The sequence below is a fragment of the Crassostrea angulata genome, chromosome 9, assembly GCF_025612915.1.
Source record: "Crassostrea angulata isolate pt1a10 chromosome 9, ASM2561291v2, whole genome shotgun sequence".
In the NCBI taxonomy this organism is placed as follows: domain Eukaryota; kingdom Metazoa; phylum Mollusca; class Bivalvia; order Ostreida; family Ostreidae; genus Magallana; species Magallana angulata.
The window spans coordinates 5,302,505-5,329,994 of NC_069119.1; the positions used below are offsets into that span (position 1 = coordinate 5,302,505).

The 27,490-nt window shown below is 32.5% G+C and overlaps 2 protein-coding genes across 2 annotated transcripts; both read right to left on the minus strand.

The window, feature by feature from the left end:
* Positions 1–4,495: 4,495 nt before the first annotated feature.
* Positions 4,496–23,267, minus strand: LOC128163032 (cytochrome P450 3A11-like). Its single transcript, XM_052826492.1, has 15 exons — positions 23,141–23,267; positions 21,816–21,915; positions 18,347–18,443; positions 16,614–16,666; positions 14,413–14,509; positions 13,426–13,542; positions 12,343–12,431; positions 11,889–12,034; positions 11,412–11,539; positions 9,331–9,442; positions 7,448–7,605; positions 6,796–6,884; positions 5,958–6,095; positions 5,665–5,827; positions 4,496–4,832 (listed from the first exon to the last, which is right to left on the minus strand). Exons 2-15 carry the CDS (start codon positions 21,887–21,889, stop codon positions 4,755–4,757), a joined length of 1,539 nt encoding a protein of 512 aa, XP_052682452.1. The 5' UTR covers positions 21,890–21,915; positions 23,141–23,267; the 3' UTR covers positions 4,496–4,754.
* Positions 23,268–23,977: 710 nt separating this feature from the next.
* Positions 23,978–26,630, minus strand: LOC128163034 (fatty acid-binding protein homolog 5-like). Its single transcript, XM_052826493.1, has 4 exons — positions 26,413–26,630; positions 25,333–25,514; positions 24,781–24,897; positions 23,978–24,363 (listed from the first exon to the last, which is right to left on the minus strand). The coding sequence occupies exons 1-4, from the start codon at positions 26,621–26,623 to the stop codon at positions 24,310–24,312; spliced, it is 564 nt and encodes a 187-aa protein (XP_052682453.1). The 5' UTR covers positions 26,624–26,630; the 3' UTR covers positions 23,978–24,309.
* Between the last annotated feature and the right edge of the window lie 860 nt (positions 26,631–27,490).

The window sequence follows — 27,490 nt, forward strand, 5'->3', positions numbered from 1 at the left end:
GTTCAGTTCCTGTGAAATTTCGAGCGGAAGTATAAGTGTTCGGATAATATTCTCAAAATACGTAAGTACTGGTCGTTTTTCATATCATATCCTACTTTGATTTATGGTAAAACGGGAAAAGCTTTCAAGATGTATGTCTTATTTTACCATCTAGCAGTTATTTATATTAAACGATAATATTCAGAACAGAGTTATCGTTCGTGTTCAAACACGTGTAGAGTGGTTGAAAATATAAACATTGGGTTGCTTAATAAAATCATAGCCATGTTTGATGCTTGTGGTGTGCAATACCATGTTTTAAAAAAAATAATGGGTGTCTATTTTGCATTAAAACTTAGTATATCAAGCCATTTTCAAGGAACATTCTGCATAAAATGGTATAGTCTGTTTCACTATTGATGTTATTACTAGGTCAGGCGCGGATCGAAAATTAATCCTCAGGAGGGATCTTTTTTAAGCATGTTAGTTGTTGCAACAGCAGACAAAAACTAATTTTTTGTATAGTCACATTTATTTTTAAAACACATTTTATTCACCAATCAATGAAGATAAAGATTAAAATCAATAAACCTCTAGATTTTAGATTTGACTACTAGAACCTAGATACTGTGAAATAGACTTTATACACGAGGTACGATTTTTACTCCAAAACTGAGAGGGTCAAATTAAACCACGTGGTATAAAATTTGAATGACAATAACATTCGCAGGGGTGAATCTGCTTGTTCCAAAGAGTTTTTGTAATAGTTTTTTTTATTAATTTTTAAATAGAGTACAAAAGAAAGAAAATCATCATTTTAAAGACTTTCCGAAATTATATTGTTGGTTTGCCCTAACCTAAATATTTTTTTCGAAATTCCTTTTATTTTATTTATAAAAGATACTAATATGACTTGTTTTAATAAAATTGTCTTTTTTATTCCGAATAGTAGCAAAAATCACACACTGTCAGACACAACTTAAAGTTTTTGAAAAAAACAAAATAATTCCAATTTCACCTGATGATTTTCGCTGTTTTTTGACTGCGATATATGATATTTTAATGAGAATATAATTACAATACTAAATGTCCTATTGTCTCATATTCCTAATAATACGATGTCTTTTTAAATTTTTGATTTGAGGCCCGAGGATAAATTTTTTAACACGCACATGTTCAATCTCGATGTAAACAAATTATCTTTCCACACTGGATTGGCTTGGGGTTTTTATTGTATTTGTATCGTTTTATGCCTTTTAATTTACTTTAATTTATCATGTCTTTTATATCATAATATTTACTTTTCCAGTGTCTTTGCCTGTGATAACACTACATATCGATTTTGTACTATATAACCCATAATACAAATGACGCACCAGCGGGGTTTGCTTATTAATATTTAAATATATAATCGTACGATGGCTTAAAATTATATAAATATAAGTAATAAGGAATCATTCTTTGAATATAATGAGATGAAAATTTCGGTCGGGGTGTGATCAAATCTATCATAAAGCCCTTCGGGCTTTATTGGATTTGATCACACCCCGAACGAAATTATCACCTCATGATACTCAATGAATGATTCCCTATTCCTTATATAAGTTTGCATATCACTTTATGAGATGCATATAGTTTTTTTATTTGTATCAATAAGACTACACTTAGGATAACATTATTTTCATAACTTATGACCCGTAAATACGTATTTCATTTCTATCCAACAAAGACGCATTTATAATTCTTATCCAGGCGAGCTTTAGTTGTCAATGCTCGTACAAATTATTGGGCATTAATCATTTTGATATTAATTAAAATATGTCGATAATTAAGTAAAATATAATTTTCTGTTTGAGTACTCTCGGTACTCTGAAGAATTTCCTTATTGGCTGCTAGCTTCTACGGGCTTAGTGGCTGCTGTTAATGGCTTCTAGCTTCAGCCTGGTAGTGGACTATACCCATACGTCATCCATATGAATAGTTGTTTGTTTTGGGTTTTTTTTTTTCATTGTTAAAATGTCCCTTGAATCAAAACAACTTTGAAAGTCTTAAAGGTCTAATTACATTGAAACTAATATTTAAATGCTTATAACAAACATGGTAAATTTATCAACTATTAAAAGATTATTTATGAAATAAAGTTGAAAGATTTTAAGTCCTTAAGATATTTATTCGATAATTATAGAAACCCCTTACGGGATCTTTGTTATTTTAAAAATATTTTTTATAAAATTTGTATATTCATCTATATTTATTCATTAAAATATGCAGTAAAGTAGTAATTAAAACTTATTGACATGTCCAAATCCTTTAAATATTCAACCGATACATATGTAAGAATTATTATTATTTAATTTAGATATCTATCAAATCATAAATTCCTCTATATTTATGCAGTAAATTAGTTATTAAAACTATTAAACTCTATGTTATAGCTAATACTGTGGCCATTTCTGTGGTGTGCTTAAACCTTTTGAAATAAAGACCATATCTTAAAAACTCCTTGGCCAATTGTAGTCAAAATTATGTATAAAATGAATAAGCAAAAGGTGATGAGTATACATGGTAAAGACATTGTGGTATAGACGCCCCAATCTAATTTGGTATTATTTTTATAGGGTACGTTTTCTCCTGGGTCGTTTTCTCTTGGGTACGTTTTCTCATGATTGTAAAAATCTGCAATTTATGGTGCACAAAAATGCACTAGTTTTCGACTGATTAATCTTATTTTTGCACTCATTCTCTACCAATTTTCGATGCCAAATATTTCCTTAGACATTTTACTCAAAATATCATCACTTTTCTTGCCTCTGATATTCTTTTAAACACCATCACCAGCCCAGTAAAAAGAAGAGGTCCAGTTCGTTTACATGTAAAAATAGCGACCGTTTGTTATCATCGTGAATTTAACAATTGCGTGTTTCAGAAAAAGTCTTTGACAAGTTAATGACGATATCGTTAGTAAATTGGCTGACGAATTATTTTACAGAATTTGTGTGAAAATCAGGTCAATCATTCCTTAAGCCAGAGCAATTCTTTGTGCGCCGTCAATTGCAGAATTTTACAATGGGGGGCTCCCAGGTCGTCCATCTAAATTTTTTCAGACCAGGGGCTACAGACTTGCAACTTCCTTCGATTCTATTCCTTCACAAAATCTAAGATTATCACCTATTGGTATCGTACCAAAAGAGATGGTGGTTGGCTCTTATTTCATTATCTGGCTTATCTAGCAAATCTTAGCATCAAGGATTTTATTAACCTAGATTTCTGTTCTGTTACTTATCAATATGCATCATTTGATGATGTATTGTCAATGATTTGTTCTATAGGTAAAAAATGTCAGTCGGCGAAAATGGATGTTAAGTCTGTATTTCGTTTGCTACCAGTACATCCTGATGACTATCAATTATTAGATTTTTAAATTCGACAAAATATATTACTACATGTACAACATGTGTTTACCCATATGTTGTTCGATCAGTTGTGCGTTGTGCGAAAAATTTACACATTTTATTCAGGAGTTATTTAAGTTAAAACAGGTTTAAAGCAAGGTATTATTTTATTTCGGAAGACTTCACCTTTTTCCCTAAAAGCCATAGTCACATAAAACAAAACATTTTCTTTGAGAAAGTGTAATTTTAGCATTTACAGGTGTAATAGAAGAAAATACACAAATTGCTATACTCTGTATTTATTTCATTAATTTATTTGTTTTAAATTTTATTGTTTTGTATATTGTTTGTTTGTTCTTTCTTTGATAAATTTTCATTTGTATAAATTAGATTTGTATGACAAATATCCTAACATCATCCGGTAGAAAAGGGTTGGTTAGTTTCTCACATTAAAAAAAACCATCCCCCCTCCCCCAATTATCCAATTTAGATATGAATATTTGATCTGTAATACGAAAATCATCTCCATAAGCTGTAAATCTACCACTAAAACATCGATGAAATTGTCTGGAAGCAACAATCCTCAAATCTGAATTGAAATTGTAACGAAGTGAAGGCTCAGGTATGTGACAATGCGAGGGAACGAAATTCTGGCTATAACGAAATGACTACTATCAACACTAACATAATCCTATATCCGGTCACGGCTTTAAAAAAACTCACCGATTCCCGATTTACAATAGAACATAATAGCCATAATTTGGGCGTTAAAAAAGTTGAAAACATTTAAGATTTTAACAATGTGTTGTAAAGAATTCGACCACTTGGAAGAAATATCTAATTTCACCAACCTTTCGACAACAAAATTTATGTTCATTACAATTTTCTTGTTCCAAAGAGCTTTTATATTAATTTTTAAATAGAGTACTTAAGAAAAATACATCAGCATTTGTAAGACTTTCCGAAATTGTATTGTTGGTTTGCCCCAACCTAAATATTTTTTGAATTCCGTTATATTTCATTTAAAAAGAAACTAATATGCCCTGTTTTAATAAAAATGTCTTTTTTATTCCGATTGGTAGCAAATATTACACACTGTCAGACACAACTAAAAGTTTTAAAAATAGATGGAAATGTCATATTTATTTCTATTGTTAATAAATGTATAAAAATAACTGTCAATATTACATGCTACCTGCTAATCGTACAAAATATAGAGGTATCTGTACTATGTTAGCTACGAATATTGCCGTGCCAATATATAAATGTCTATTCTAATTGGTCTTTTTATAGTGTTTCTTAATGCTTCGCATTTGCTAAAGTATTCATAAACAACACGACTCTTGCGTTTTTCTGCTTTTAGACGAAGTCTTAATTCGCCTTTCAGGTGCGTGGTTCTAACAGCAGCTTAACTCCATTCTCTGGCTTCAACAGCCCGGCTTTAGATATTTTCAGTGGAATCTGAAAAAGAATACACAAAATGGTTTATGAATTATCAGAGAGATGATATCATGTATGGGACATCTCCATATTGTGACGTACATGTAAATTCAATCGAAATAAACAATAAAATAAAGTATAATTTTATGATTTTTTTTCTTTCTCAAAATTGTTACCTAATATTTAGCTTAACTGGTTAGAGCGATAACTGCAAATCTGTAAGCCAAGAGTTCGAAGCCCACTTGGGCTTTTATTATCTAAACTTTCAAAAAAAATTTAAACTTATTTTTTTGGTCAAAATATTGTAAAATCTGAAAAATTTAAAATAGCAAAAGTATTTTGATTTTGTGCTCTTTTATCGACATTAATATCGACACGTGTCTCATACCACCTTAATTAAAAAACTCAAACAAAATCATTATGATCAACATTTTTTTCACTACAAAAAAAATAAATTATTTACATGGTAAAGAGAGTAAAACAACATGATTTTACACAATGTAAACAACAAGTATTTTAAAAAAAAATATTTACTTTTATCTGTTCTCTAAATTCTACAAGATCTTTACTAGTAATTAATACATGCATCATCACAAAAAACAGACTGGTATTCGTAATATTGTTTTTTCAATATGATAATTACTCTGTTGAGGTGTATTGTTTGCTTGATTTCTGTGGGTTGATTAATCAATAAGTAAAAATAAACTAATACATGTATTCTCCTTTCATGCATTTTGATGAAGATATATTTATAGATGATTTGATCTTTTTGCAGTGATAAGGATTTTTTTGATAATTATTGGTGTATTCAATGTTATTGCTGGAGAATATTTCATTAATTGTTTCATCTCACCTCTGTTTCTGAGCAAGTCTTAAATCGAAAATGTTGAAGGATGTAAACCATGGCGAACTTCATCTCAACTTGAGCCAGGCGCATGCCTATACAATTGCGGGGACCGTGTCCGAAGGGCAAAAATGCGTACGGGTGTCGTTTGGCCTTGTTTTCTGGTGTGAACCTATTTTCCATAGAACAAAATTTTGAATAATTTCAATCATATGCTGTATTTATTCTTTAAGGCATAGAATTTAGTACTTGAATAATAAATACATATAATATAAATTTATAAAGTCACTGTTTATATATACCTCTCAGGGTCAAACTTGGTCGGATTTTCCCAGAAGCGTGGATCCCTGTGGATACTGTAGATTGGGAAAGAAATGTCTGTCCCTTTTGGAATAGTGTATCCTTCGATAACAATATCGTTCTCTGCAAGGCGGTTGGTTCTTTTAAAAATAAATATTTTTGAAAATGAAAAATCCAACAGTAACATTGGTTTAAAAATGCATACAACATTTACTCAATATTGACGTAAAAATACTTCTTGTAACAATAATAATTACTGTAGAATCGTTAATTTTCATAGGTGCCTATTTTGATGGGATGACTAATTTTTTTTTCAGGATGCTTAATTCTTTTCGTGAAATAACTTGTTTGTGATATATCTTTTGAGTATTTATTGTTGTTTATTTACTTGTTTTGGATTAACAAGTAAATTTGCAATTTAGTCTACAACAAGTAAATCCACTGTGACTTTTTGTGAATTCATTGGCCGCAGTAGATTTAGTTGCTGTGGATTAACTTGTTGTGAATCATACGTAACTTGTTGCGGATTATATTGTTGTTGGTTAACTTGTGGTTGATTTACTTGTTGTTAATTTACTTGCTGTGGATTTATTGTTGTGATTTTTGCTTACTGTTAATGAAATTCTTTTTTACATGTTGTGAAATTACTGTTGTGTGTTTACTAGCTAAATGAATGGATGACTACTGTGTTTTATATTAATGGTTAATAATTTGAATTTGTGAGTAAGGAAGAGTCTCTCAAAATCCAAATAATAAATTACACCAAAAAGAATTTCAATTTTTCTTCGGTTCTCTGTATTATGAATGGATCACTATTAGAGGTAAGTACACATGGTATACCTGGCGGCCGATGGATAGAGCCTCAGAGATTCACAGAACACTCTCTCCAGGTAATCCAGTTTCTGGACGTTGTCATAATTGGGGCATTCCTATCAGTGTAAAAGAAGCTTTGATCATTTAACAATTTAAAGGAAACGTAGCATGATCATCAAAAACATTTTCTTGTCGCCGAATCTCATTTCCTACTTCTACAAAAAAACTGTAAATTTAAGCTAGAGAGGCAAGTCAGCTTTCCAACGTTAGATTGCATTAAGTACATAGCTTCCAGTTAAAATCTTGCATTTAGTTCAAATATTTATGTAAATCTAAAAACTTAAATGTAATTCACCCTTTTTGCTAGACAGCACCAACGACATATAGTGTCGTTCATATAGTGTAAAAAAGTATAAAAGTATATGCAAAAATAGTTCAAGTGTTATGTAAAAGATATACTGTATACAGGGTTATTTTTGCCTCAACGTGTAATATTCGCCCTTCTACACTTGCAAACAGTTTCGCTCCGTCTTCAACTCGCCAAGACATAGTTGTATTTAAAGGGAGATATTAAGAGACAATAGATTAAATTAGCCCGCTGACAACGAAGGCGGAAGGGGCGAAAATAAAACTGGGGCTTATATTTCCCTGTAAACAGTATCATTAATTCAGCTCTGACCTTGCCAAGAACAGTGTCAATTTCGTCGATCAGTTTCTCCTGACATTCAGGATTTGTAGCCAGGTTATACGCTGTGAACGTCAAAGCATTTGACGTTGTATCGTATCCAACCAACATAAACAGAATGGCGTGACCAAGGACCTCGTCCATTGTTAAACCTGCAAAATAGGGTGGGCTTTATTTACAGCGTTATTGAACACTAATCGTCAAGATGCTTTAGAATTTTAATCTTAATATTTGAAAAACGTAATTTTAAGTTCTCTCAGATTTTCAAAATTTATATACACATTTTTTGGTCAAAATGTATTTTTAAGTCATGTATTTAACTATTTTTGTCTCATGGTTCCACTCTAATGGCCGCAAATTTTCATTTAATCGCTCATGGTATATATGTATCACTGATGCCTGAACGGGTCTTTTTGAATGGAGAGTGTTAATTGATTAATCATTTGACAAATCACTCGGGTCAGTCATACGACAATCTTTTAAAAAGATGCATTTTTTAAAAGTTGTGTTATTTATCGCGCTTCTATTTCTTGTATGTCTATAAAGCAAGCAGTTTCCTGTGCTATTTTGTCTACTGCTTTGACTGTTTGCCTAATTGGGCCTTACCAATCAAAATCGGATAAGTTTTATCATCCAATCAAGAAACAAAGACCATGCGACAATATGGTTGTTACAAGGTTGTCTTGGACGTGCAAAGTGCACCCTCGTCAAGCCGTATAACAATTCACAATTAAACTTGAAAAACATAAAAGAACGTAATTCCAAAAAAAAAATTCAAATAAAACATATTTAAGTTTAAAAAGTTAAATTTTTTATCACTTCAAATTATATAATAAATCACCGTACCCCTCTGTATATCAAACACGATGAAATAGACTTATTCGATGAAATAGCAATGTACTGTACCCTTAAGTATTTCTAATCGATGAAATAGCAATTTACGGTACCCCTCTGTATGTTCAACACAATAAAATAGAGATTCACGATAAAATAGCAATGTCTGCATGTCTTGTATTATGAAATAGCAATGTACCATACCCCTCCGTATGTCTTACACTATAGATAGCATTATACCGTACCCCCCGGTATGTCTAATATGATGAATTGGCATTGTACCATACCCCTCTGTACATGTATGTCTATTACGATGAAATAGGAAATGCACCGTACCCCTCTGTATGTTTAATCGGTGAGATAGCAATTATTCTCATGTATATTACAATGTAATAGCAATTTATGGTACCCCCTGTATATCTAATACGATGAAATAGCAATACACCGCCCTCTGTATGTCTAACACGATGAAATAGCAATGCACCGTACCCCTCGGTATGTCTTTTTTTATGAAATAGCAATATACCGTATCCCTCTGTATGTCTAACACGATGAAATAGCAATATACCGTACCCCTCTGTATGTCTTGTATTTTGAAATAGCAATATACCGTACCCCTCTGTATGTCTAATACAATGATATAGCAATATACCGTACCCTGGCCTCTGTATGTCTAACACGATGAAATAGCAATATACCGTACCCCTCTGTATGACTTGTATTATGAAATAGCAATATACCGTACCCCTCTGTATGTCTAACACGATGAAATAGCAATATACCGTACCCCTCTGTATGTCTAATACAATGATATAGCAATATACCGTACCCCTCTGTATGTCTAATACAATGATATAGCAATATACCGTACCCTGGCCTCTGTATGTCTAACACGATGAAATAGCAATAAACCTTACCCCTCTGTGTGTCTAACACGGTGAAATAGCAATAAACCTTACCCCTCTGTGTGTCTAACACGGTGAAATAGCAATAAACCGTACCCCTCTGTGTGTCTAACACGGTGAAATGGCAATATACCGTACCCCTCTGTTTCCACTTGTCGGTGCCTTCCTCGTATTTCTGAGCTTTCTGGTCTTCATTAAGGTCAGTATCATGGTGAGCATTCAACATTAATTGCAGCAGGTCTTTTCTTGACTGTTAACAATTTGAAGTAATAAGTAAGTAAATTATTTACCATACAATTTGGTAAGCATGATATGAATCAAACACAAAGTATAGATATTGAAAAACAATTACTTCCTTTATCAAAACAAAGCGAACTAAAACAAACTATTACATTTAAAAAATGACACTTTATGAACAATAAAAAGATAATACTGCCAAAAAATTCTTCCTGACAACCCAGATAAACATGTACCGGGCTACCTCCTGCACATAAATTACGTTTCAAAATATCCCTCTCATGATATCTTACTTTAAACACGTGCCTAACTATATATTCCCCTTTCTGATATCTGACAAAAATCTCGTTCTGAATTACCATCTCCCTGATATCTCACAATATCACGCACGCACTAACATACCTCTTTTCTGATATTTGACAAAATTCACGTACTGATCTACACCCTTCCTCATATCTCACAATATCACTCACTGACTTACCTCTTTTATGATACCTGACAAAAAATCAGGTACTGATCTTCACCCTTCCTCATATCTCACAATCTCAAGTACTGATATGCCTCTTTTCTGATATTTGACTAAAATTACGTACTGATCTACACCCTTCCTCATATCTCACAATATCATCAACTGACATGCCTCTCTTCTTAAATTATACATTAACCACATTCTGATCTACCCCTTTTCTGATATCTTATAAAATATGTTGTACTATTTTCTGCTTGTACTGAGCTACCGCTTTCCTTATTTCTTACACATAAGAAGTTCTTATTATGAACTACTCCTTCCTGATATCGCATGAATATCACGTACAAAACCGTTTCACTTATTTCACTTAATTTACGTACTGAACTATTCCCCTTCCTTAAGGATTACGTTTACTCAGGGTTTGAAATTTCAAAAAATATTTTTACAAAGTTCAATATCTGAAGTCCAAAGCTGTTTTAAAAACACATAATAACAACGTTATTAACAAATATCGATATTGATATCCAAGATTTGTTTATCTGAGGAAGATATGCTCCGACAAAGGTAGATTGATATTAAAACAGAGGAAATTCGGACTAAATTTTTCTCATTTTCTTTTTTTCTCTTAAAAACTTTCTGTTCCAATGTAATTGCAAAAGTTAAGTTTTTATATGTTTTTTCATATCATTTTACATATCTTATGGTTGTAATTACTTGTCTATAAATTCATAACACTGACTGACACGCGATTGGAAAAATCTTTAAAATACATAAAATCGATTCAAGATAAAATATCTCGAAATTTTGATCATTGACCTTATATAATGTTAATGTCAACATAATACAGACAACAAAAACAGAATTAGGCAGTCAATGGTTTGGAGCTCCTATTAGTCAGTTTTTTTGTAAAACTCGATCAAAAATGGGTAAAATTTTTGGAAATTGATAGAGGAAATTCCGACTAAATTAAACTTAAAATATGTTCTTAAAACGATTCAGTCAAATATAAAATTAGTAAAGCTATTCGTATTTTATCATTTCCCAACCTACAAATTGTTTTATTATTTCTAATAATTACAAAATAAAGAAAACCTTGAAAATGGTGGATAATTTTGACAAATTTTGACAATTTTTTCAAAAAACATTCAAAGGTCACTAGCAGAAAAAGTAGGTCATTGACCTAGTTATTTGAAAGTGAAAAATAGCACCACAATAGTGGGGCTACATTGAACAATAACTAGTTTTTCGTTCCCATTAGTGATTTTTTTTTCGCCCCTGAGTAAACGTAATCCTTAATTCTTACCTAAAACAAGTTCATAACCCCAATGTCGTCGCTGAAATTCACATACTATACGTAATTAACTTTGTTTTTACCTGAATTTTAACATAAAATACGCATCGATTTATATATTATCTCACATTAATTACAAACAGAACTATTTCCCTTCCTGATAATTCACAAGATCACGTATACAAATATCCTTGTTCCTAATATTTCACATAAATCACGTACCGAACTATCCTCTTTTCGGATAGTGACCGCCTGACTGGCCACGCTTCGGAAGAATGCCATTATGCTCCTGCGATTCAAAGGAGAGATGTCCAGAAAGTTTAATAGTCCGTCTATTTTGGGAAACATCACTGTTAGGGAAAAAAAGATTCTACATTTATATGAAACACTTTTCACGAGAAAGCCTTTCACCAAAACCTCAACATGCACTCCTAGCCAGTATCATAATAGACAAAAATTAATCGTGTTAACTTTTTTTTCTGTAAAGTGCCATTAATTTTTATTAATAATGCATAATACATAAAAATTTGTCACTTTTTGTTCGTCTCAATTAAAAAAATATATGTAAAGAAATTGGATTTCCAATAATAGGTAGTGAATAAAACACTATCTTTGCTTTCATATTCTCACACATTCATCCGCACCCAACCCAACCTCCAATAAAAACATATATACATGCATACTCATTAAGAAACTTACATATCAATAATAAAAGTGGGTTGAAGGTAATGTTGAAGAATTTCTGGGCATTTTTCACGAACTCGCTGTCCGGATTTTTCTGGGAGTCGATGTCCACACCAAAGCCAGTGGAGGCAATGACGTCCAAGGTGTAGGCACCGAAAACCCTAAAGGAGTTACGAAAAAACGAAATACATTATCCTTATAATTATAAGCGGAGGATAAATATATTTTGGAAGTATAACTATCTTGCGTAAAAAGAAAGGAATTTTGCTTGTAAATATTATTCATGGCAGTAAAAAGATATAACAAGTTAGATAAAGATTCAAGATAACGTAAGTAACGCAGTTTCATTGTGTTATCAAAAGTGGTCAATCAAATCAGAGAAAATTTTTAAATCATTGATTTAAAAGTCAACAATGTAAAACATGTTAACAGATAAGACACTATCAAGGGTTGACGATATAAATCTCACTCTTTGAATTCTACTGGCTCCCCAGTCTTGGATCTTTCTTTCAGATTGGCCAAAAGTTGTTCATATTTTGCTTTAAACAAGGGTTCCATCTGTAATGTAACATTACTTATAAATGCATTTTCATAAAACAATTGATGACATCTTTGATTCTAATCATCGGTAAAAGTCGATTGTTGCTATTTTTGGTAACGTCACTTTTGCTATGAATTGAAATATTTTTTTCTGAGATTTTCCAGTATGGTGGCATATCTCTGCCCCTTGTGTGCAAGTTATTTTTCTATCAAATATGTCGACATGCAAGATAAATATGTTGACATGCAAGATAATTATGTCGACATGCAACATAACTATGTTGACATGCAAGAAAATTGCAATTAGATGAGAATTATACAAAATCTCAAAAAATCTCAAATATCGCCCACCTGTGACATCCAAGATGCTAGATGCCACCTTTTTATGTCAACATGCAACTTATTTATGTCGACATGCAACTTATTTATGTCGACATGCAACTTAGTTATGTTAACATGCAACTTACTTATGTTGACATGCGAGATAAATATGTTGACATGCAACTTAGTTATGTTTACATGCAAGATAAATAACTTATAAGTTGTATGTCAACATAACTTAGTTGCATGTTGACATAATATGTTGCATGTCAACATATTTATCTTGCATGTTAACATAACTAAGTTGCATGTTGACATAAATAAGTTGCATGTCGACATAAAGAAGTTGCATGTTAACATAAAGAATTTGCTTGTTAACATAAATAAGTTGCATGTTGACATCAATAGGTAGCGTATCTAGCATTTTGGATGTCACATGTTGGCGATATTTGAGTTTTTTATAACTCTAATTTGATTGCAGTTTTCTTGCATGTCAACATAGTTATGTTGCATGTTGACATAACTATCTTGCATGTCAACATATTTATCTTGCATGTCGACATAATTAGTAGATAAATAACTTGCACACAAGGGGCAGAGATATGCCACCATATTCCAGAGCTAAAGGGTTGACAACGTTTCTAGTTTGAAGTTGAACCACCGGAAGTGTTTTGTGACACGTGACACTCACCATCCTCATCTTGCCGGAAGAAAATGTTGGTAGCAGCGTGTTTCTAAGGAAACGCCAATGATCTCCGTCTGTATTTATAAGAGTGTGCGCCATTTCATTCCTGGGAACAAATGTTTTCTGTAATAATAAAACACTTTAACATTATACACATATATAGGTATTCAATGGCAGCACTTTTCACCTCACGATAGCAAATCAAACAATATTCATGTATATATTATGATAACAGTTGTCTTAATACTAGAGTTGTCAATTATGTCTGCATAATCATATTATACACTTGCTGTTAATTCCTTACCAACAAATTGCGTTCATACCTTCATAAACGCAAGCGTTTCCAATGAAATGTTTTTTAGTAAAAAAAAAATAATCAACGTAGAAACACATGTAATAAGCAGTTTGTTTTATTGATTGTGCATTGCACTTGATCTGCTTGATCATTTTACATGCTAATGCGCATCATGTAAATCTCAATGTTGAGGTTTCACACCGGTAAATGACCAAACATAAATAGTTTTAGTTATATTATTCAAAAGTTGTTTTTTAACTAAAATTTTACTCTTTTTGTTACAAAAAATTGCATTTTTATGTATCTCGTTAGATTACGGCTTTTTTTTAATAAAGACTACTTCCTGATCAAAAAATTCTCAGTTATATGCACCAGCTTCCCTGAATTAAACATATTTTATTGATTAAATCAAATTGATTAGACACAAGTTCCTTCAGAAAGTGCAAGCTGCATTTATACAAACGGAAATGCGTGGTTTAGTTGGTGGACCTGTTTAAAGCTACATTCTTTTAGTAAACTGTCTATCTATTGCCCTTTTTGTAAAAGCTGGAACAGATCTAATGTAAAAATTGTCGAACAAACCTACTTATTTTATAGATTTATTAATCTCAATTAGTCCTTTATAATGAGAACAATTACCGGTGTGTAACCTTTTAGCGTCACTGCTAAATGTTGCTCAATGTTTAAGATAGACTTACGGGTCGATTTGGGGTCCTAGAGAAATCTTTGACCATGATTTCCTTGATGGTTTCAGGGTTCGAAACCAACAGCAACGGTGAGTGTCCCATGTAAACACTGTCAATTTAATTTTGTAACAAATTAACGTAACAAACTTGAAATCCAAAAAAAAATTTGTTTTATAAATAACAATCGTATTTTCTTTACAATATACATTAAAGTTGGCTGGATGCATATGGTAGGCCAATTTTAGACTGTAATAATCTCCTATATAAGAAGAGCTTTGAATAAAGATATAGGGAAATTACTCAAACGATAAAATTTATGGAAATTTCCTTTGCTAAATAATAGTTTATAACTTTACAAATCATTACTAAAAATTTCAGCTAGATCTGATAGTTAACCTATTGACCATCCGGCATCCTTAATAAAATACGAATTAATATTTCAAAAAACCAAAATTATAAGAAAGTATTTTTTGTCCTTCCAAGTTAACTATGACTTCAGATTTGATTTTAAAAAATCATTGTATTCAAAAGGTATAGTCAATATACGATATTATTTTTATAATCCATACTTTATACATTTAATTAGAATGTTTAATTTAAAAACCTCAATTTTATTAGTGCTAATTGCAAACTTTAGATAAGACAGAGTAGAGTACAGACTTAAGTGTTGATGGGCATTAAGAAATAGTATTATATTGCAACCAATAAAAATACGGAAGCGTATTAGTGCCACGTTGTGATTTTTTCTTTAAAGTTGAAATTTTTAACTCTTAAGTCGGATTTTCCAATGTTAACCTTGGAATTAACTACTTTTTTCTTTAAAATTCCAACTTTGATTTTAAAATTTCCATCATTTAAGTTTTTATTGATTTCTTGTAAATATGTCATTATACATTATATCACAGGCAAACTGGGCATAAACTTATAATCATGTCTGTTTGAACTAAAAATAAAATGAAGGTTCCTTGTAAAAAAAAATATTAAACCGTACACATGTATACAATTTCAGGTATCAAATATCAAAATAATATTGAAAATTTAGCATTATCTTAATAAGTTTTTTTTTTTTAAAAGTGTCGTTGATCAACTGTAATATTAGAAGAAACATGCAAAAGGACAATTAAAATCATAACAAAGCCGTTTGATTTGTGTATTTACTATATGTCGTTGCTAAAGATGACTTCTGTAAAAACATTATTCTGAAATTGAGAAACTTATTGTAATATATGTATCATAAAAAGATAAAGGTTGGAAATTCCAAGATAATGAAATACCATAGGTTTCTAACTTTCAAGTTCAAGAAAATTTAACTTTAAAGTTGTAAAAATAAACTTTAAAGTAAAGTTGGTAAATCCAACTTTATAATTGGTAAATTGAACTTTAAAATTCCAAATTTAAATTTGTGAATCTAACTTTAAACATGAAAAAATCAAATTTAAAGTTGGAAATTCTAACTTTAAAGTTGGAAATTCCAAGATTAAAGTTGAAAAATCTAACTTTAAATTTTGAAATTCTAATTTTCAAGTTGGAATTTAAGAAAAAAAAGAATTATAACATTGCACTTCCGTAGGATTTCATTGAAATATGTTTTTTCAAGATTTGCAGGCAGTGTTGAGGTTGACTTGTACAATATTTTCTTCAATTCTAAAATTTTGAATAATAAAGTGATTATTAAAAGAACGTGGATAAAGGATTTACCTCTGTTGACTTGACCTGGATTAGCCTTTGTCGTATTGACCTGGATTAATCTTTGTCCTATTGACATAGATTAATCTTTGTCAGATTGACCTTAAACTTTTTTATAATGACATGATTTTTCCCTTATTGAATTACTTGGACTTTTTTGTCATTTTCCATGATTTACATATGTTGTATAAACCTAATTTTACTTTTGTTTTATTAACCTGACTTAACTTTTGTAGTATTGACCTTAATTCACATTTATTGTATTGATCTTGATTACCTTTGTTGTCTAATCTGCATTTACCTTTGTCGTATTAACCTGGATTCACCTTGGTTGTATCTAAATTTACCTTTATTGTGAGTACTTTGTTGTACATCTTCGCTAGCCAAAGGTTTACGATCCTCTCCTCTCCTCTACAACTCTTGTAGAGGAGAGGAGAGGATCGTAAACCCTTTGGCTAGCGAAGATATCTGTTGTTTTGGTCTGGATTTAAGTCTGCTGAATTTTTAAAAATTTTATGTTTACTTACCCAACCACGTCTCCATACGTCTTTGCAAGGTCTTGGTCTGTCAGAGCCAGTCCCTTTAAAGAACATAAAATGAAACATTTTGTAAATATAAAAAAAGATCTAAAATCTATATAGATTGCAAATATCTGGAGCACAAAATATGAATTTTGGATGTCGTTGAGATTGCTAAGCAAACAATCAAAGTACTGAAGAACTGACGGGAGTTGATTTTGTCGATGTTTATTTATTTGAAAATCAATGATATGTTTTTTTGCATGACAAGTACACGTATACGTAGTTTCTAATTTGAATTACGCATATTTTTATTATATGAATTTTTGAACTTTTTCGACTAGAATGTCAAGAAACCTCCATATGAATCATGTTAAATAATATTTAAAGATAAAATTAATTCAATCAAAGTATGTATCAGTGGTAGAAATATTTCTTGAAAATTGTATGGATCCAAGCAATATTGAACTATAGTCTCGTTCAAGCAAACGCTCGGCTGACACCGTAAATCTCCGACAAGGGTTTACGGAGACAGCCGAGCGTCGAGTTGAACGAGACTATATTGAACTCTGGCGTAGGAATACATACGACTACAAAAAATATTGAAATTGTTCGTACCATTTAAAATCGGACTATTTTTAAGGTATTTGTAAATAAGTTTCCCTGAAAAACAATGCTTTAGCATACATTACATCGAATTCATCAATTATTTTCAAGAACTAAGTCTTGTCAGGAGCATGATTTGTGCTGAGGTCCAAACACTGTTTCACTTTCGGTTTGTCCGAGTGACTGCATAGGAGAGTTGATTAAAAATCAACTCCCAAAAATGTGTATTCAGTTCGCAGAACGTGTGGTTTTCTGATAACAAATACAGTCTGATATATATAAGTTGTCTGCTACCGACTAAATACCTCCATTTCCAGACCTTTTTGTCCGTCTGTCTGTCCGTAATTGTGTCAGTCTGTCTTTCTGACCTATTGCATGTGTCATAATGTTCAATTTTCTGTAAGTCATGATGTGTTTGTCCATCTTTCTTTGTGTCATTCTGTATTTATGTCATCAGCCATATTTAAAAAAGGCTATGTTTATCACATTTTGAATAGCAGTCTGATTGCACATAAAATTATCAAATAGTCTTCTCTATCAAACACAAAAGAGTAATAGTTTCTTCTATTCCAAAAAAAAATTAACTTAAACAGAGCATCATGGCCAATATTTTGTTGAGGATTAAATTTTTAAGTTTGAATCTATAGCCAAAAATCCGGAAATGACGTCGCCAGCGAGGGGCATCTATATATCCATATCTTACGTTCTATAAAATATATCTGCAGAAATTATAATAATATTGCATGATAATTTTCACGTCTAATTTGACATAAAAGTTTTAAAACTAGAATGTTTGTCTCTTTAGGCGGATTTTACACGGTTCCATTGCATATGTGATTTTTGTCATTATCTTACTTCGAAATGTTTAGAACCCTTCTGTGTACGGATGTGTATCTGTTCAAATCTCATAGCATACCGTAGCATTCGAATTTATTAAGCCATTTACATCAATTTTTTATAGCATAGCATAAAAATCTCATCGTATTGCATTAAAATTTCATGCATAACATATCATTAATATCCCATATTATGTCATACTTAAAATTGTAAAAGATATGCATAAACGTTTATTGCCCATTAAAATAGAAACTACATCCCCACTTCACCAATTCCCCAACCCCGTATTTGACTCTTACCTCTCTATTATATCTCAGGGAGACCCCAAAGAACGGTGTGGGCGGGGGACCGGGGATTCCATACTTCCGGAATACACTGTGCTTCCATCGCGAATATCTGCCAAAAAAAAAAAATAGTTGCAATGCATCTTTGAATATGTTGTTTCCTGTTTTCATCCTAATTTAAGGATTTTCTCATTTCTTTTGTCATAAGATGCTGCTTTATACATCATAACAATTATCGGTACATGATTAGTTAATTCTTATATTACGTAACATTTTCTCCAAAAGCAGAAGGATAAAGCTTGCAGCCATTTAATGCAGCCACAAAGCTCGTTGAAGCTAGAAGCTAATAAAGGAAAATCATCAAAGTACTGAGATTTCTCGAACAGCAAATTATATTTTACTTTATTATCGGCATACTTTAATTAATATCAAGAAGATGTATGCCTGCATAATTTGTATGAGCATTGACAACTTCTGGGCAGTAAAGCTCGCCTGGATAAGAATTATATATGCGTTAATTTTGGCATTTGTCTATAAGTGTGTTTAAAAATTGATCCCTGGGTCTGTTTACTTTTTTTTGGAAAAAAATGCATCAAAAATTCAAAACGTCCTCGAATTATTACTAAAATGGGACGATCAGACACCTTACATTGTGATTTTTTTTTCAACCGCAGTGTAGGAAACCTATAGGGCTATTATTTCCGGGTTTTAAATTTGGGCTGTACCGGTACCACCAAGTGGCTCACGAGGTACGGGCTCATTCCAGGGGTTAATTTTTTACCATTACCCAATGACATAGGGTCAGTTTAAAAGGCTGGCAATAATTTCCCTTGTCTTCAAATTGTTTCTAAAAAATTACAGGACAGTGTAGGGGACCTTTTGGGCTATCATTTGATTTAGATAAGGAATGTAGAGGTACCATCGAATTATTCCAATGGGTTCGGGCACATTTGTAAGGCTGGTGCCATCTTAATTTTTTATCACAAGAGCTTTTAATGGTAGGGCTTTATAAAAAAGACCTTTGATTATTTAATGCTAAGCATTAAAAGTCATCTTAGACCCATAAAAATGCCCATACAGTTCACCCAAACTTAGCCATCATTTACCTTTTTAATATGATATACAGGTAAAAGGTTAATAATTATCTCCTTATTTTCAAATGTCCTTCAAACGAATACCAGAGTAAATGTAGAGCTTCAAAGATAAAAGAGATGATGGCCCACCTTTCACCCATCTATCATTGTGAAATGCTAAAATATGACAAAGTTCGGATGAGCTTAACGGACCCTTTTAGGGGTCGGAATTGTATTCCTTCGAAGGTTCCCGTCAAAACATGGCTGAGACAAAATAATCCAACTTTGCCGTTTTTGACTACGACAGGAGCTAATTATTTTAAGAGAATAACATCACAATGTTATTATGTCTGAGCGGCTTATTTTCGTATTAATATGAAGTCTTTTCGATTTTCAAATGATGTTGTTTCCGGGGAAGTGAAAAGACCCGAGGATAATTTTTTGAACACACACAAGTTTAACTTCGGTGTAAACAAACTAGCCTGGCTTGCCACACTGGATGGCTTGGGGCTATTTTTTATGTGTCTTGTGTCGTGTTTGATAGATTGTTTGTTTGGAGTTTTGTTGGGGGTGGGGGCTAATTAAATGTATAGCAAGTTTCGTATTTTTATCATTATATTTTTTTCCAAACGTTCGCTTTTAATTGAAAAAGTTTATTTGTGTTTTTGGTTCAAAGATACAGCGGATATTTTTGTGCCCTTTTAAGTTACTTTAATGTATCATGTCCTATATACATATTACTTTATACGATGCGTTTAGTTTTTCTTTTTTTAGTAATAAGGCTACACTTAAAATAACACTATTTTTATAACTAATGACCCATATAGACAAATGTCAATACTGATTTGATTTCTATTAAACAAAAACGCATTTATAACTATGATCCACGCAAGCTTTACCGCCTCCAAAGTTGTCAATGCTCGTTTAAATTATTGATGCATTAATCATCTTGATATCAATTAAAATATACCGTTGATAAAGAATAATATAATTTTCTGTTCAAGTACTCTCAGTTCTTTGATGATTTTCCTTACTGGCTGCTAGCTCCTACGGGCTTAGTGGCTGCTGTTAGTGGCTGCTAGCTTCAGCCTGGGTCCTATATAGAACTTATTTCTGTATGCATCACAAATGACAGTCAAATGTTACTAGTGCTTGGAAGTGCCTTATTGAAAAAAGTTTTATCTAGCTATTAATGTCATGAACCTCAGTGTGTCAAAAACAATGTACAAAGATAGAGACTTTGTATGTTAAGCTTGCGACATGATGAGAGATTCATCCTTTTTCACAAATTTTGCTTGTAAATCAGTAGTATATTCTTGAAACATGGTTTCAGTATAAGGGCTCAGAATTTTTGCGTTGTCTTATCTTATTCACTGTGTGTATATGTTAAAGCGTGATCTGTTTACATTTTGGGGTTGCATGGATACCTTAGTGACTTATATAAACATATTAATGGTGCTACCTTAAGGTTTGCTACATAAATAGTGACGCAATAGGAGGAGGTGAAATGTTTTAATATACCGGGGAAGAGAGGAAAATATCACAACACCAGTCATAATCTAAAAATAGTAAGGCATAAAAATTTCTAATCGCTCGGGTAGAAGGAAGTTGATATGAGACCAACCTGCATTTCACAAAAGTTATGTCTTTGAAGAAAAGCCTTAGCTTTTTCAATGTAGACTTTGCAATTTAGAAGTTTGAAACTTTGTCATTTGACAAAAGAATTCTGTTTTAAGTATATTGGTTAGTCCGAGATGGACAATCCACACATCGAAAAAAGAAATCAAATTCAAAGAGATTTCACCACAAGGCTTTCAAACATTTTGTTTAATATGGATTAAGCAATTATAGATGTGTGCGAAAATGGGGAGGAGGGGGTATTCCAATAGGATACGAGTTACGTCCCCTTAAATTATGAGTAAGGTCTTGTGGCATAATTCACTAGAAAGTTGCATTATTTAACTTTCAGGAGGTGGAAAACATTACAATAATTTATCGCTATGAATATCATCATGAGAGAATATTGTGTAAAACCACATGAAGTGCCAAATACTTACATGCAAATGTTTACCCTTAAATACTGATTATGTAAATATCGGGCGGGGGGGGGGGGGGTCGGATTTAATTATATTTGCGAGTTGTTTTGGTAGCTTAATTCAGGTGTTTTTGTACAACATCCGAATACAAAACAATCATTGGACCAGAGATTGCCTATATATAAGTAGTCTAGACAAGGTTTAAAAGAATTGCGTATTCATAATATCTTACTATCAAGAAGGGTCGGGGAGCGGGATGGTCCCCTATAAAATTCACGTAGTAACATTATGTTAAATAGTCCATGAACTTAAACTAAATACTTGACCATATTTAATATAGAATGTACATTAACATATAAGTATATAAATACTTACAAAAGCACGGTCACACAGAGAAGTATGGCGGTTAAAATCCATTTGTTTATCTCCACCAGGCCTAGAATGTCCATTTTTCTAACTGTTCAGCACCCCGCGGCTATATATGTATCAGACAGATAATGAGCGAAATCTCGACACGGGCTTATATATATACCGGTATATCGATAGGAACGGGACACCAGCAAGCAATGATGAAATAATCAGTCAGATTGGTCGACCTTTTTTCTCATGTCATTTTTAAGCTGTATTACACAAGCTTATGAATATGTAGTTATTTTCATATCATTGTGAAAACAGGCTGCTAGCTATAGCCTTCGTTTATATTTTTAAAGGTTCACAGTTCTAGATATTGGCCTAGTTATCGTGCATTACCCAGGCAAAGTTTTTTTTTTTTCTATTCAGCAATTTTGTGTAAACACGAGGGTTCACAGTACTAGATATTGCCCTACTCTGCATTGTACGGCAGTGTGTATTTACCAAAGTCTCAGTGCATGTTAACGTACATTTAAACTTCCCAAACAAGAACTGGAAGGATTAAGTATGTTAGCCAAAGAAACTAGATTGCTGATGTATTCCAATTACTGTTAGTATCCCCCACCCTGCTCCCAACCCCCACTCCTACTCTAACGGCCCTCATTGTTTTAATTTTTTTTTTAAATAAAAATTTTGATACATATCAAATCATAAATTTGATTGAAAAATTACCAATTTCTTTTTTCTAAAATGCTAGAGCTTTATATAGTGATCGTAATCAATTCTGGAGATGTACATGATTGTATAAAAAATATTTTTTAAACATCTAGAGGATGAAAAAAGTGTACACGGAGAGAATCGTGCCATAACTTTTACTTGAAGCAATATGAGCTGCAATTTTCAAATCAGGAGTTTTTATTTTAACACTGAAATGACGAAAAATTTTATGGTTTAAAAACAAAAAACTAATTAGAGTCCCTGATTGAAGCAAAATAACAGTATTAATATTGTTGTCCTGAGCAAAATTTGGTTTATATATATTCTTTTAGAGAGAAATTAAATGAACTATATTAATCTTATTTTTAATCAACTTACATGTAGAATTATCATAAAAGCAACATAATGGAATTCTAATACATGTATACACACTGACACCTCGTTCATATTGCTTTGTCGGACGAATTATTTTTCTTATGACTGTACCGATGTCTGCAGGTTATCGTACCAATTACAGGGCCATGCCCTCCTATCTTTTTGCTGTCCTTCATTGTCAAAAGAAATTAGTTGTGTTCGAGTTGTCATATCTTTACTTTACAGCTGAACCAAGTATAATAAAAAATAAACTATACCTCCTCCCGACAGCAAACTTGTTAATTGATCAAATCTGAATGTAACTGTAGGCTGCTGGGACAGAGTTGCCTGATTTTTTTTTTTCGGCCATCAAAGACATTTTCATATACAATCACAACCTCTCGGGCCTTTCCGACAGAGCATCGTAAACACTGCTCTGCCGGAAAGGCCCGACAATTCGAGCTTTTATCCGAACTCTGTCGGAAAGGCCCGACAATTCTCGAGGTTTTTCCGAGCTCTGTCGGAGAGGTCCGAGAAGTTCCGATAGATACTTTCTACAGTATTTTTTTTTATTTAAACGGCATTTTATTCAGTGTAATATATTAAATGGGATTAGGCAGCAGGCACAGCCTATTTTAGCCCTCTCCCTATTTTCTATCGTATTGATCAGTGTATAGAAAAATGAAATGGAAACGAGTTTGCTTTCAATTACGATGTATTTTGATTTTTACCTTACAATTAAAAATCATGTGCTAGAATTGCAGAACAGTCCTCGAGCTAGACAATTATAAATATATATTGTCAAGACTCATTAAACATTTTATTAAGAACTTACAACCAATAAATGAATGCTTATCAATCACAAACTGCTCATTATTTCAGTTATTTCAGTTAATGCCAATGAAATATAATTAGGAAAATCAAAATATTTGTGAATTAATGATTATATATAAATTTTGTTCATGAAAGATCATTTCCCGATACTGAAAATATTTACTATAGCTAAAGTACTGTAACAAACCCAGTTTGATTAAAACCACCCATTTCTTCTTACACTCGATTGTAAGGGTGGTTTTAAGCACATTGTTACAAAGAAAACAAAAAAACAAACCAACAAAAATTGCATATTTCTATTGATAATTAATTGATTATACATTACATATAACACTGGATTTTAGAAAACTGAGGAGGAGTTGGTGTGTATCACATTAATTATTTCTTCAAAACCAATATGGAGGCCGGATGATCAACAAATTAACCATTACATCTGTCTTCAACTTTCCAATATTTCAGCTTTAAATTTTAAGCATTTTCCTGTATCTTTATACATGCAGAGCTGTCCATGTAAAGGAGGTAATTATAGCTTGGAAATGGCCACGACCATCCACCCCCCCCCCTAATATTTCCTTCGATCGATGGCAGATCTAGATGAACTGTTACACGACATTTATTTCAACTTTCTCTGTGTGCTTGTCATAGTTTTTCCAAAGGCTGATAAAGTCTGCAAAAATTGGAAGTGAAATCAATAAAAGATTGGAAAAAAAACACTGCAATGTATAAAAAGATTTCTTGAAAAGTTTTTATTTAGTGTCTGGTATTAATACGTATGCTGCATGAAACGACTTTTTAAATTAAAATTGCAATACAAACTTTTCAAGGCATCAAACTCTTAATAAAAGTAGCTTGTGTAATATCTTCCCCCTAGTGCTATCTGCTTTTACAGTATACGATATAAAATCTGAGACTAATACATTGATACTTGTAATTAAGCTTCAGTTTTATTAAGTCAATCAAAAACTAAAACAATTCAAGGATCGATCGAGTTTTTTTGTTAGATTTTTACTCTGTTATTGATCCCCTTCACCTTGAATCAATCAATCAACTAAATGATCGATCTATCGGTTGATAGACAGTATACCGTGGTCATTGTGTCCCCGTCCACCTTCCTGGAGACCTTATAGTCCTTCCATGAGTCGCCCATCTTTACTTTCAGGTCCTCAAAGATCTCGTTGTCATTAACCACCGTTATCACAAACTGTATCCATGGAAAAAAAAATTCACAAATATTTACTTATACTGAATTGTATATGCATTATGCAAAAGCTAGTTGCCGAGCTTTGACAAATAGTACACGATGCCTTCTATTCTATTTATTGAATAGTAAAATCTTATACGTAACTACTTTCTCATTCCATGGGATGTATTCGTCTGCTGCAGGATATCTCCAGCGTCTACTTGCTATTTAGAAATTAGACGCTAGAGATCTACCGGAGATCTTCATACTGCAGGCGAGCAAATAAGGATTACTCTTGCAGTTCTCCAGTCGACCAAACGATTACACCTATGGAATAAAAATATCTTGGTGTTATGTTTATAACCAACGTCACGGTGACGTCATTATGCCAACTGGATTGCAGATTGGCAAGACTCATTGAACAAAATCGCGACAGACTTAATCAAAGAAACTCACTTTAATGGGATTGCCATCTAAACCAGTATCATTCACTTCTTTCCCGATTTCGAAAGTGTAGACTTTCTCCTTTCCAGGAAAGAGAGTGCTAGAGGGATTCATAGTCCATGTGTTGCCATTGATGCCGTACTGAATTGTTTGTTTGGTCGCCCGGTATTTCTCCAACATGTCTGCCGGCAAATCTTCCAAACACAGAGATTAGTAAACAATTAACAGAGAGAGAGAGAGAGAGAGAGAGAGAGAGAGAGAGAGAGAGAGAGAGAGAGAGAGAGAGAGAGAGAGAGAGACTTTTTTTATTGATCTACTAGAACAAAGTTACTATGAAAGATTATATCGTTGCAAAATTCATGAATCACAAATGCACATGTACGTAAAGTAAACCATCAGTAAATCATTTCCAACAATTCTTCAGGAGATTGATATTAGCGATTTACGTGAGTGGATTGGTAATCAAACTACGTGAGCAGATTTGTAGTAGTTATCTGCGTGCGTGTATTGGTAGTAGCTATCTGTGTGAGCAGATTTGTATTAGCTATCCCGTGAGCAGATTTGTATTAGCTATATATCTACGTGAGCAGATTGGTAGTAGCTATCTACATGGACATATTTGTAGTAGTTATCTACGTGAGTGGAATGGTAACAGCTCTACGTAAGTGGATTGGTAAATGTCAAAACAATTAACGTGAGTATTAGGTAGTAGCAATCTATACGTGAGCGGATCAAAGTACCTGATTTTAGGGCAGACTTCAAAGTTTAGAAAATTAACATTACAAAAGTTATAAGTGGAATTATCATTTTTGTGGTTTTATAGTTCATTGCAGAAGCAAGAATGTACCATTTATGTAATAATTGTCCCTTATGCCGTGAAAGTATATCTTTTGACCAAATTGTGAATTAAAGAAGATTTTTTAAACGCGTCTTACATTTAGTTTTATTTTGTTACTTTCAGCAGTTACTTTAAATATAGCGAAGGAGATATAGATTTCCCTGCATTAATTTATAGCTTCTTTCTTTTAATGATGTATTTGTAAATAACGGTTTTACTTAAGATAACGAATTTAACATACATAATTTTCTTACTCATTGCGGTGGCAAATTCTTCAAAGTTCTCCCTTTCGCCAGTGTCTTCCCATCGTCCAACAAAGTTCGCCATCTTGATTTTTGCACTTCTCGTCTGCAAGTCAAATGCTCGGAGTCCCAGGTTTCTACACGGTGATATCTGCGACAATGTGCCAGGTCTATGCAAGCCTTTAACTGGTGAGAGGATTTCCCAATCACCGTACTCTTGCATGCCCCCCCCCCCTCCACCCTTCCCTTAACTTTGTATTTATTTAACATGGGCATGTTTGCATATAGTCATGCTCGTACATATGGAGTTTCTGTATTTAAATTCATTGATCGTTTGGTTTGAGGTGTAGATATATACCTATTCCATGACAGGACACTTATAAGTCTAGTGCATGGTTCGTGCCCACTATAAAGCGGCAAAACCTGGGGAAACTTAATCCAAATACAGCTTAATCAATGCTCAGAACAATGGCGGTCAGAAACTAGGCCAATCTGACGGACGATTTTTTTCGTTAAAGATTTTGATTAAAATCTTGTGTCTTTTTAAACGGAAACCACTAACAACGATTCCATTATTTCCATACGTTTTGATGTCACTTGTTAAATTTCGAATTGCAAAATGACATTCAGGTGTAATTACCAGTAGTCACACATGATACATACAATTGATACAAAAAGCTTAAGGTTGCTGAATACTAGTAGCGCTATCTACCTAAACATTTTAGTCATGATTATATGGCAATAATGTATCATTAAGTAAAGGAAAAGTCTAAATATTTTAACTGTGAAATCAAATTATTAATCTTTAAACAGATCATTTTTTTTCTTAAGGATATTATCTATACAGGTAATCCAAAAATGGACGTAACCGTCCAGTTCTTTCACATGTAATTTTTGTGAATCGGATTAGTTTAATATTCATATTTCTCCGTACAGCTAGGATTTGTTTTGCTGGGTTTTAGACATTTTCCAAAATCCATCATTGTCAACATCTTTCACCCGTTTCACACTTCCAAGACAGGGTCCGAATAGCCACATGTCTCTTGTTTAATGGCTTTAAGAACAAATGCAGCAAACATCAAACAACGGG